Raw genomic sequence first — 13,404 nt, forward strand, 5'->3', positions numbered from 1 at the left:
GCCTTTTACAGGTAGAATACAGTATCATAATAGCATACAGATTGAACTGCAAGAGTAGCAGAATATCTATTATATCTGTATATATATTATACATTATAATAGATATATTAATCATGTATTAAAATACACACTCTAGGGTATATATGAACAGAACAGAGTACGTTATGATAATGCACCCTGGTCTTACTCCACTTCTAGTAAAAGGTAATAGGTTCTATTCATATAATCTGCTATTATTTTTCTATATATTTCTGGAGGATAATAATCTACTGGATTATACAATTACTTACAACAGTATTCATGGAATATGATAGAATTACACAACTGTTTTTTCAATATACTCCTCTATTACTATTGTTTTCTACATTACTAAAATAACATTCAACAACTGTTTGGTATAAATAGCTGTCTCACTACAATAAGCCATATACAGTTCTTTCCATATGCACAGACCACAGGAATAAGTTCTGGTAAGCAGATCTTTGTAGTTTACCTACCAATAAACTGAGGAGGATTCGGAGCCCTAAGGCTGGTGTTTTGACAGCTCTCATGCTCCCTAACACACACCCAGCTCACCAAGTGTCAGGGCTGCTTCTGAGGTTGCTATTGCTACTGAATTAGATGCCCTTGCCTAAGAAGGGGGGTTGCTAGGCAAGCTGATCCTGGCAACTCCAGCTGCTGCAGATGTTCTGCCTCCTCCTCCCCTTTTCTCTACTACCCCACTTCTTGTCCGTGCAGGGTGGACACAGACCTCTGCACCTCTGCTGAACCTCTCTGAAAAGTCATCACTTGTCTTAGGGGCAGCCCCGCTCTCAGACCATTGAAGTTTGTGCCCCTGTCAGCTCAAAGCTGCAAAAGCAATGGGAGGATTTGATTTCACTGCCTTGTCGATCCTGGGCAGTATCTGATCCTTAGGCAGATTAATCAATACTGTGGAAATAAACACAGAGACGTAGCTGGGTCTCGGGGGAGGAGAGGTGTATAAACTCCAAGGCAAGAAAAGGTCACCTACGTACAATAAACTGTAAAATGAGAGGTTGGACTAGGTGATCTGAGTTTCCTTCCAACCTGAATTGTATTAGACCCTATGACTCAATTTCTCAGTCCCTGGAGGTGTAGGACAACTTCTACCTGAGAAGTGTCCTGCTATGTACACAGGTGAAATAAGACCTCTGCCTAGCCATGCTGGTACAATAAAGACATAGATGTGTTCATGTCTATTTCTGTTTGCTAAAGTCACAGCCAACACAGAACTTCAGTTGTGATTCAGCTCTCCTGAATATTTCCCTGTATTTTCTCTGAAATTCTGGCTCTCAGCCCAAACTGACATTAAGAATCTTAGTCAAAATGCTTGGACTTCACTATTTATTGCATCAAAATTGCATTTAAAAAAATCCAGTGTGTGCCCATTTCATCTTGAAAGGGGTTGTAAATCAATTAAAAAATGTTTGGATTCACACATAAAAGAGATATTTCTATAAATGAATACAAACATTTTAGGTTGGAATTTTATGCTTGTAGTGAAATCCTAAACCTCATTTGTGTTGTGTCTTCCTGTACTTCACTATGACCATTTCACTGAAATCATAGGTTTCTGTCCTGGTTTAACCAGGATAGCGTTAAGTTTCCCCAGCAGTGGGGGAGGAAGCTCTAGCCGGGTTATTCATATGCCAACCTCACGTCCAGGCGCCAGAGCGCGGGAAGAATCGGTGATCGCGTGGGGTTCGCGCCGCCGGGTTTTCTCTCACTGCTATATTGGTAGATATTTTGCCCTGTTCATTGTTATTACTGTTACTGTTATTGTTATTGTTGTTGTTGGTTGTGTTGCTATTGCACTGTTGTATTAAACCTTTCCTTATCGCAGATCGGGGCTTTGTATTTCACTCCCTTTGTGGGGGAGGGGCAGCGGCCGCGTGGTCTCAGACTCCGGCAGGGGCTAAACCATTACAGTTTCAATACATGGAAGTCTTTAAGAGTATTTCAGCTTGGCTACATGGTAGAAAGAAGAGGAAAAAAAGCCCTTTTTTTGGCTAGAATTATCTGCTTCAAAGAACTTTACATATATTAACATCTTGGAGAGGTTTTACTGGTGATTTGTTTTAGATATCTTGTGCTTAATAAGGAATTTGCTGGCAGGGAAGCTAAGGATTACAACTTGTTAGACCCTACAGCAGCCAAAAGATTACCAGACTGATCCTATTTTCTTTAATAGGACTGTCAAATATTCACATGACATTAATATCATGATTCAAGGACTGTAAAGATCACACATTACCTTTATAGCTACTTGTTTATCACCAAGTTAATAATTCCTGGACAGTGGTCAAGTACAAAAAGCTGGTCTGGGAATCCTGAATTAAAAATGGACGGATTGGAATGGTTGGTGATTAACAGATTTAACAATCTATCCCAGCTATTTGAGAAGTACATTACCACCTCTGCATATAAGCACTGGAAATTTTAAAAAGCCAACCAGTGAGGACTGTTTAGCAATATAAATGTGTGAACTGTGGTAAAGAGAAAGGATTGACAGTTTAGTAATACATATTCCACATCTATCTGCAACTCTCTGTATATAAAGAAAATCAGAAACAAATTTGAATAAAGTCAGATGGTCATCTCAGACCTAATAATCTTTGCTTTACATTTGCTCCTTTTTCTGTTTGTAAGTTATATGCAGTCACATAATTTGCATTAACATCTTAACATTGCATTTTAACAATGCACAGAGTTTATTATAAACTCATGATAAACAATGAGTTTATTAACATAGTCAGACTCAGTCTAGCATAGATTAACTGAATTTTGCCTGCTGTCCTTGACTGGCTTAGTGCAATAACACAGTTCTTTGGCTTCTTCTCTTAGAAGGATCTGTTAATTTGAAAATTTCTACTGATTGAAATGAAATTTATTAAATAACTTTATGTTTTCAGATTTATTTCTGTTGTGTTGGCTGTGCTGAGATGGTCCCTTAAACTACATGTTTCCATTTCATTCGTTAACTCAGTAATAACTTCTGCTACCAAACAGAGGGAAAATAAAGATATTTCAAAGTTTTATGAGCAATATCACTGTAGATATTGGTAAAAACAAACATTTTTATTAAAGTTTTGAAAATAATCTTATAATTTAAATATAAATATGCAATATTTGTAGAAAATAATAACAATGGTTAAAATATTGCTGAATAAAACTTGCTAATTACACATTTTCAAGTATTTTAGGAAAGCAATTTCCAGCAATATACCAACCCAAAAATTACTCTAATGAACACTTCAAATATCCTTGAAATTATTTATTTATTCTGGCATTCAAACTTTCCAGATGGTTCTTGTCTTGATAGCAGCTGAAGTTCAGACAGAGATGAGTCAACAACTTCATTTTTATTTAGATTAAATTTTCTAGCAAGACACTTATTTTCAACAAAAAACAATCTCAAAAATCACTGCCAGGACTCATTTGAAATTTCAGAATGATGGAATTCCGAGGATAACATTTATCAGAACTGTGCTGTCATTTCCAAAATTGGTAGTTAAAACTTAAATTCCTGAAATACAAAATTTCACCATGCAGAGTATGTCCATCCTGCACATGGGTTGGCATCCCGCTCAATGCTACACCGCTCTGGGCTCCTAGCATCTAAAGGGATTTAAGATTATCTATCCTACTCTCATTTTATAGTGTTAGCTCTAATAAAAAGCATCTTAAATGACACAGCCTGAGTGCTTTTCTTCCTGGGATTGTAACAGAGCAGCAAAGCTTCCGATAGCCACCGCGTTTTCAGAGGTGGTGAGCACGCACAGCCAGAGCACTCTGACACTTCCCTCTAGTGGCTTCATTGCAGAACAACAGCAGACAGATTCCTTCTGTGCGCAGTTTGGTTTAAGGACGGCCTCCTCTTGATGCACAAGCTGCCACAAATGGTGTACTCAGGAGCAGTGTAGCTGAGAACCTGCCTGATCTCAGGCTCACATGGGAGTTTGGTGCCAGCAGTTGATGGCCTCCTAACCCTCGCCTTCCCAACAGCAGAGTGATGCACTGGACACCCACAAGAAATTCCCAGGGCTATGGCATATTGCCATGTTACCACAGCACAGCAAGTGATCACACCTCTACTGAGTCACAATAACCATGTGTTTACCCATTTTCAGCCAGCAGAAAGTGCTTTGCTGTCCTACGTCATGCAGCCCCAAAGACAAAGGGTTTTAATCTTGTCTTGTAATTCCACGTGGACACAAACAAGTATATACATCAAAAAAGGCATTTCAGCGTGGGTTTCTTTTGTGTTCTCCCTGTGGTGCTGGTTCTGCTGCTTATGAGATGAACTGGACAGTTGGATCAAAAGTCTGATCTGGTTACAACTGCACATTATTATTATTGTTGTTGTTGTTGTTGTGACGCATTAGTTCTAACTGGGTTGGTGGTTTTTCCTCCCACCCCTTCTCTTTTCTCATCTGTTCTGGGTGCAAACACTTGGTCAACTAACACACACGTGTGTTCGTGTATTCAGTAAGACTCAGACCTCAGCTGAGCCTGGATTAACAAGATTAAAAAACAACATCTGATTTTCTCCAGAATTCCTGGTAATTTAATTAAAAGACTAAACATTGTCCTAAGTGTTGTAGTAGATCAGTAGCTTCAGAAGTACTAAGTGCCCTAAGTGCTGGGAGTGCTGAACAGGCAACAGGTGTGGGTCTGGTGAAATTCTGGAGAGCTGTAAGCAAGCTTCTGAGCCTTGCACACAGAGCATCTCTTAACTTTGTAGTATCTCTCCATTTCTCTCACACACTCTCCCAGATATTGGAAGTTTGAGAGAATTCCAAAGAAAGAACCCTTGGGCTAAAAGAATGGTGATCATAAAATAAAAAGGAAGTAATGACATATTTGTTACCAAAGATCTGAAAGGTTAATGTTAGATGATTAATCTTTGATGACAGTTTAACTCAACTGCAGTAGGAGGAGCAAAAATTACATAGTTTACACAAAGGAACAGAGCTGGGAGGCAGTATGAAAGCACGACAAATCAAAGGAAGAGTTTTGCAAAAAGGTAATTTGGGATATTGAAAACTAAAGCTAAGAAAACTGCTTCTTCTGACTACCACCTACAATGTTATACATACCTCACAAACTCACAGAAACCACAAAAATGCAAATGGTATTCATTGGTAAGGTGGCAGGTAGTCTTCGCTGGACTCTCAAGTTACTGGGAATGCTGAACAAATTTATGCTTTTATAGATGCATTCCTCAGATTCACTCTAGTTCATGGGGCATCACGGGAAGGCTTGTTCTGTTGCTGCACTTTGGGTTTGATCTGCAGCACTAACTAAAGAAGCTTAAATATTTAATTCATTTCAAATATGTTACAAAATATATCAAAACTTGAAACAAAAAGTACAATGTATATTCCCTGCAGGTTTTATGAAGACTGTTGTCTGGGATATGTCACAGACTTGAAGAAGAAATATTTTTCTTTAAGAATATGCACTATTCTCTGCTTGGAGGATTGACCAGTAAATGAGCTGTTGTGGAAGGAAAGCAACATTCCAGGATTTTCATCATGTAAAGCAATCTGTAATTTTTCTTCTTCTAAAGAGAAGGTGGAAAGAATGATGACATCTGGAATTCTGCAAGAATGCTCACAGCTAGAAAACTAACAGGTAACAGTGTTTATCTCTCTAGCTAACAATACTGTTGGTCTTAATAATTTGATACAACATATGACTGAAAACCTCTAAGGAGACAGGATAAGAAAAATTGAATTCACAGTTCTCAGAGAAGCCAACAGGAACTTCACTTTCAAAGTGATCCAGGTTAACCTTTAGAAAATCCTAGCCTAAGTACATAACTTAAAAGAGATTTCTGCCTCAAGGGATTTGCTTGAATAAATCACTGGCTTTCTATTACTGTAATGCAGCATGTCGATGCTATAGTCGTTCAAATGGCATTCCACAAGTCTGAGAATGTGACAATGAATTTCGACTTGATGGGATGACTGCCTGAGAGGCTTAAGAAGAGTTGGTCCCAGTTCAGCACAGAATAATTTGAGTTTTCTGTTTGGGAAGACACTGAGCAGAACATCACTGATGTTCTCAAATGCCTCCTTTCAGTCCTCCCACACAGGCAGAAATGTTATAGATGTCTGCAGTGCTTAAGAGCAGCAAACTTGGCTGCTCTTAAGATCTACTGTGGATGATCTGGGTGTCAGTGACAGATGACAGCTGAGGGACATTTCTTACCTGCATCATGTTCCTACGATCCACTGGTCACTCCACTGGTTGTAGTGGCATTCAATTCAAATCTACATTTTGCCTTAATGGGTTTTTCCTCTCCTCCTCACTTCTCACTGCGTGATTAATTTCTGTTTTCAGAATTCTTGAATTATTTTCTGCCCATGTTTTTATGCACACTAGCACTGCACATTTTTGACATTGCACACACACTTTCTCCCCCCCCAAAAGACACCCTCATAAGCCACAATTGCTTCCACATTTCTAGGGTCTCATGCGATCAGGAATTCCTGAGACACTGAGAGGTCACTGAGACAGGGGGTCTGTTGGCCTTTTGTAACTGATCATTTAGCCTCTTGGATCATCTCTTTGGACCAGCCTCAAAATGAAACAAACTATTTCCCTTTCTCAAGTCATGATCATTTCTGCATATGTCAGGCCAGAGAGATGTTTGCCTAACCTGTTTTCAGTGACCTTCACAAGTGGAGCATCTATCCCCTCCTTTGTAGTGTAGTTCAAGGCTTCGTTACCCTTCCTTGTTAGAAAGTTTTCTCTATGGTCCCACTGCTTCTATCTCACTATAATTTCAGCTCAGTACTTATCCCAGCTACACAGAGTACAGTTAGCATGTTCTGTATACTTTTTACGTGCTTTTAAGTCTTCACCATTCTGGTTTCTGCCAGTTACTACGTATCAAGATGCCTTACACAAATGTGTTCTCACATTTCTTCATCTGGAAAAAGGATTATCCTAGTTTCGGCAATATAATACAGAAATAAAGAGTGATTAAAGAAAATGCGTAAGTCTAAGCAGAACAGATATTTCAACAGTAGGAATGAACACTTTCTCCTTGCATCTTTGGATGGAAACAAGTGACCCCCAAAGCAGCCCAGGATCATAATCAAAAGAGCACTCTCATACTGGAATTAAAATAAATGTCACATTTCGAGAAAGAAGTAAAAAACAGTCTTTGTTAAACATCCCAGGTTTTCTGCCAATGGGGACTTTGTCTCAATGAGCTTTTAAAATCTGTGCCTCAAGTGGAGCGAACTTGATAAATGTCCAGTCTGGCATTATGCCATTTTTTAGACTGTTTTGTGACTGACTAATTGTCAGAACTAGTCTAGTGGGAGAAGCTGAGGATTTTCAGATTCTACTGAACCTGAAAAGATTTCTCTGCCATTCACGATTCTCTGGTTCTTTGGGTACACTACTTTCTCTGAAGTCAGACATGCCTTCCTCCTGTCAAAAAACACTGCAGAGCCAGCAACTTCTCCTGTCATGTTTAGCACCCAGAGATCGATCTACCATTTGCACTGTAGCTTTGACACAAGGAATGGTGGCTCAAATGCTGACAAAGAGACAGAAAATTAATTTTAATTTGAAACCCAAATGCCTGATGTGACTTACCTGTTGGGATAAAATAAGGTATCCTTTTGTAGCCACATACAACTCATCTGATTTAGGGCTCAACCTCACTTTGACTGAAATCCTTGGCACATGTCTTAGCTTTTTCCAGTGATATGCTAATCCCAGAATGGAGAATTTGAGAACACACTGCAAGGAGAAATGTAGTCATGGTAAGTCAGTATTTATAATGAGGATTTTTCTTCTCCATATTTTACTTTTATATTGCCTAGAGCTATTGACTAATTAGCTTTTTCTTGTCTTCTGATCTCTCTCCCTTCAGAGAGCACACTCCAGAGTGCTCTCCTTAATGGTTTCTAGTGAATTTTTGTTAAAAAGAGGCATGGGGTGTCACTATGATTCTGCCATGAAGTATTTCATTGCTCTGCTCTGACAAATATTTGCTAGGAGTTGAGCTGTGTCTTCTTATCTTACACTTGCCCTCAGATCCCTAACTTCCCTTTTAATTTAATTCCTATATAATAATTCCTTGGTTTTTAAACTTTAAAAGCAGGAGATTCTCAAAGGCATAAATAGCAGCCAGAGGCCTGATGCCCACTGAATGTCCCCATGGTTTATTGACACTTCTTCGAAAAATCTCTATTTTTTTGTGTAAGTATGTGTACAGTGAGTAATTAAAGCGAACACTCACAATCCAGACACAGGCTATCACAGCCCTGAGCATAACACTCTGTCCTTGGAAGCTATACTGCCTGGTCTCAGTGCCAGCACCGATAGTGCAGCTCTCCAGCCTTGAAACTATGTGAGGGAGAGCTGCCTGAGAAGCCCTTGCAGGGCTCTCCACCTTTCTCTAGGAGCTGCTTTAAGGCTGGGGTCTCCCACTTGTTTTCTGCCAGAGCTACACTGCACCTATGCCCATACCTGGCCAGGCACCCTGTTGATCTGAATCCTGACCCTGACACATGGATTTGACTTCGTGGCTTGACCTCGAACTTATTTCATCACCATGGACTTGTCTATCAATCTCCACTTTCCGCTGATCTGTTTACTATCTCCAGGCCTGCCATGCTTGCCCTCTTCAGGCACTGTAGGCCTGGGCTCTGTTTGGGGTGACACTACTCTGCCTATCTTGCTGCACCCTTGATCACCCTCCCTTGTGGAGCACTCTGTCCTTGCTGCTCACTGACAAGGACACCTCAGGTATAATGCTGCAGTGAAATAAAACAAAAGTTCAGGAGTAAATAAAGCAAAATTCTACCCAGAAAGGAAAATGTAAATGCTTTGCTGAAAAACTCGTAGAGATACCTCTCTACAGCATCTTTTGCTAAACTGTTTCTAATTGCAAGTATGGATTATTATAAAGGACTTACTCTTTATGAACAAACAAGAAATTGTTTTCATAGTAACTAGGTAATTCTCAGGACGGAACTCTATGCATAGTTAATTTCAAACACAGATGTTACCAGTATCTTGGGATTCTATAGTAATTATCACTGATTTAGCCTGATTTCCAGGCACATTCCTACTTCAAAATATCTGCTTCAGACTGGCTGTGGTTTTAGAGATTTTTATAAAATGTATACAGGCACTTTAGTTTCTTAACAATGATAGCTTTTTGTTAATGCTTGACCACTACCAATTGTTGCATTCATTCACAGTATGGCTCTTTCCCTAGTAAGAAAAAAGACTAGCCGTGCCCTATCCTCATGCCCCAGGTGCTTATCCCATTAATAGGAGATGACTTTTAACTTGTATGTGTTTTGTCCTCTGTACTTCATTGGGAAGAAAAAACCCGACCTTATTAGTGCCTTCTTTATATCTCATGGAAGCTGGATAAGCAGCTCCATACTTGATAGGAAAGTTTAGAGATGCAAGTAATTCATTTGGAAGAACAATACACAAAATCCTTAGCCCTCCAAACATGAAGTAGGACAAATCTCCTACCACTGTCAGACAACAGGGGATAACCAGGCTACCTGCAGAAAGGGTATGGAAACTAGCTATGCCATTTCCCTACAAAAAACAGGCAAAACCAGGAAAGAAATTGCTCTTCTCCCAACTCTTGGAGAAGGTGCTGCTTCCCAGGGATCATGACGCTTATTCACTTTTTATTTTGCAAATTGTGGTGGTTTGACCTTGGCTAAATGCCAGGTACCCACCAGGTCGCTCTATCACTTCCCCCCACTTCCCCTTTTCTTTTTCAACAGGGCAAAGAGGGGAAAGAAAATAAGATAGGAAAAAAACCCCCAACCCTTGTGGGTAAAACAAAAGCAGTTTTAATATAAGCAAAGCAAAGCAAAGGTCCACGCACGGAAGCAAAAAAAGAAAACAGATTTATTCTCTACTTCCCATTAACAGGTGATGTCTGGCCTTCTCAGGAAGCAGGGCTCCCATACGCGTAGTGGTTGCCTCGGAGGACCAAGGGTGACCCCACCCCCTTCCTCCTTTCTCCCAGCTTTATACTGAGCAGACATCATATGGTCTGGAATATCCCTTTGGTCAGTTCGGGTCAGCTGTCCTGGTTGTGTCCCCTCACAAGATCTTGCCCACCCCATCCCACTGCGGGGGGAAAATGTTGGAAAGAGCCTTGGTGCTGTGTAAGCACTACTCAGCAGTAGCCACAACACCAGTGTGCTATCAACACCCTGCCAGCTCCCAACATAAAACACAGCACCATGGGGGCTGCTACAGGGGAAAACCAATTCCGGCTCAGCCAGACCCAATACAGTCTCCACCCCTTATTCCATACCATTTACGTCATGCCCAGGTCCCATAACAATCATTTATTCATTCCGTAAGCTTTCTTCACTCCTCCAGATGTTCAGTGACTTGGCTCCCATCTGTCAAGATGGATGTTCAGGACAGGAGCAGTATGTTTGACTGTTGGACTCCAGCACCGGCTAGGTTTGGGTCATCATTGTACGTATCTGGTTCACTCTTCGTTGTTCTTACTTCCTCCATCACTTCCTGCAACATACAACTCAGCCCACAGATTATTTCCCCCCCAAGGTTAAATCTCCTTGAGGCACACACTGAGTAGCCCCATTCTCCCGCATTACCCACCAAGTACATCCAGGTCCCTGAGCAAAAACAATCCCACGAGTGGGCTTGCCTTTCCCAAGGGAGGAGCAATCCATACTGCCTTCCCCAGCCATTTCCCTGTGTGTACTACAGGGACCTTATCTCCTCCCACAGTATGAAGGGGTTTTGTTTGGGCAGGACCAGAACAGTTAACAGAGCCTCTGGTATTAATTAGCCAAGTGGCTTCTGCTAAATTTATATCCCAGTGCTTCCATCCCGCACTGTCCAATGCTCTCAACATAGTCTTCAACAGTCCATTGTATCTTTCAATCTTTCCAGATGCTTGTGGGTAATAAGGGATGTGATACACCCACTCAAGGCCATGTTTCTTTGCCCAGGAGTTTATAAGATTATTTCAAAAATGGGTCCCATTGTCTGATTCAATTCTTTCAGGAGTACCATGTCACAACAAAATTTGCCTTTCAAGACCTAATATGGTATTTCGGGCAGTGGCATGATTTACAGGGTATGTTTCAAGCCAATCAGTAGTTGCTTCCACCATGGTGAGTATGTAATGCTTGCCTTGGCGTGTTTGTGGCAATGGTCCAATATAGTCAATTTGCCAGGCCTCACCATATCAAAAACTCAGCCATCGCCCTCTCTTCCAGGGAGACTTTACTCGTGTGGCTCGCTTGATTGCAGCACATGTTTCACATTCATGAGTGACCTGTGAGATGGCCTCCATGGTCAGGTCCACCCCTCGATCACGAGTCCATCTGTACGTTGCATCTCTCCCGAGATGCCCGGATGTTTCATGGGCCCATCGAGCTACAAATAGCTCACCCTTGCATCCCAGTCCAGGTCCAGCCGAGCTACTTCAATTTTGACAGTCTTGTCTACTTGCTCATTGTTTTGATGTTCTTCGGTGGCACGGCTTTTGGGCACATGAGCATCTACATGATGTACCTTTAGAGCCACGTTTTCCACTCAGGCAGTGATGTCCTGCCACAATGCAGCAGCCCAGATGGGTTTACCTCTACGCTGCCAATTGGTCTTCTTCCACTCCTGTACCCACCCCCACAGGGTGTTAGCCACCATCCAGGAGTCAGTGTAGAGATACAGTACTGGCCACTTTTCTCATTCAGCAATCTTTAGGGCTAGTTGGATCGCTTTTACTTCTGCAAACTGATTTGACTCGCCCTCTCCTTCAGTGGCCTCAATGACTTGTCTTGTGGGACTCCACACAGCAGCTTTCTACTTTCAATGGTTTCCTACCACACGACAGGATCCATCAGTAAACAGAGCATAACGCCTTTCATCTTCTGGTAACTCGTTATATGGCGGTGCCTCTTGGGCACGAGCCACCTCCTCAGGCAGTGCTCCAAAATCTCTACCTTCTGGCCAGTCCATGATCTCTTCCAGGATCCCTGGATGGTTGGGTTTTCCCAGTTGAGCTCGCTGTGTGATTAACGCTACCCATGTACTCCAGGTAGCACTGGTTGCATGGTGTGTAGAAGGGATGTTTCCTTTGAACATCCAATGTAATACAGGCAATCGCAGTGCCAAGAGGAGCTGTGCTTCTGTACCAACAACTTCTGAAGCGGCTCGAATCCCCTCATATGCTGCCAGTATCTCCTTTTCAGTTGGAGTGTAGTTGGCTTCTGATCCTTGATATCCCCGGCTCCAAAATCCTAATGGTAGACCCTGAGTTTCACCTGGTATCTTCTGCCAGAGGCTCCATGTGAGGCCATGCTCCCCAGTTGATGTGTAAAGTACATTTTGCACAGCTGGTCCTGTCCGAACAGGCCCCAGAGCTACCGTCCAAGCTATCTCCTGTTTGATGTGCTCAAAGGCTTGTTGTTGCTCAAGACCCCACTCAAAATTGTTCTTCTTTCGGGTTACTTGATAGAGAGGGCTCAACAGCTGACTGTAACCTGGAATATGCATCCTCCAAAATCCCATAAGTCCTAAGAAAGCTTGTGTTTCCTTCTTGTTGGTTGGTGGAGACATAGTTGCTATCTTGTTGACAACATCCATAGGCACATGACGGCATCCATCTTGCCATTTTATTCCCAAGAACTGAATCTCTTGTGCTGGTCCCTTGACCTTGCTTTTCTTTATGGCAAACCCAGCTCTCAGAAGAATCTCAATTACTCTTTGTCCTTTCTTGAACACTTCTTCTGCCTTGTTGCCCCACACAATGATGTCATCGATGTACTGTAGATGTTCAGGGGCATCACCCTTTTCCAGTGCAGTTTGAATTAGTCCATGACAAATAGTGGGGCTGTGATTCCACCCCTGGGGCAGTCTATTCCAGGTATATTGGACACCCCTCCACGTGAAAGCAAACTGTGACCTGCACTCTTCTGCCAAAGGAATTGAAAAGAATGCATTGGCAATGTCGATTGTGGCGTACCACTTGGCTGCCTTTGACTCCAGTTCATATTGGAGCTCTAAAATATCTGGTACAGCAGCACTCAGTGGTGGCGTCACTTCGTTCAGGCCACGATAGTCTACTGTTAACCTCCACCCTCCGTCAGAGTTTCACACTGGCCATATTGGGCTATTAAAAGGCGAATGTGTCTCACTGATGACGCCTGGGCTCTCCAGTTGATGGATCAGTTCTTGGATGGGAGCCAGAGAGTCTTGGTTTGTGCAATACTGCCGTCAGTGCACGGTCCTCATAGCAATTGGCACCTGTTATTCTTCAACTCGCAACAGTCCTACAACAAAAGGATCTTCTGAGAGGCCAGGCAGATTAGACAACTGTTTGACCTTCTCTGTGTT

At 41.9% G+C, this 13,404-nt stretch overlaps 1 protein-coding gene across 1 annotated transcript in view; it reads right to left on the reverse strand.

Annotated features, from left to right (window-relative positions):
* The window catches only part of LOC141918767 (atrial natriuretic peptide receptor 1-like), a 46,705-nt gene extending 36,148 nt beyond the window's left edge, over nucleotides 1-10,557 (reverse strand). Inside the window, exons 1-2 of the mRNA XM_074813634.1 lie at nucleotides 10,549-10,557; nucleotides 7,639-7,785 (exon numbers count right to left, since the gene is read on the reverse strand). Of these exons, the coding sequence (XP_074669735.1) occupies nucleotides 7,639-7,785; nucleotides 10,549-10,557 (156 nt within the window). The remainder of the gene's footprint in view (nucleotides 1-7,638; nucleotides 7,786-10,548) is intronic.
* Nucleotides 10,558-13,404: the final 2,847 nt, after the last annotated feature.

Source organism: Strix aluco, chromosome Z, assembly GCF_031877795.1.
Source record: "Strix aluco isolate bStrAlu1 chromosome Z, bStrAlu1.hap1, whole genome shotgun sequence".
Classification (NCBI taxonomy): domain Eukaryota; kingdom Metazoa; phylum Chordata; class Aves; order Strigiformes; family Strigidae; genus Strix; species Strix aluco.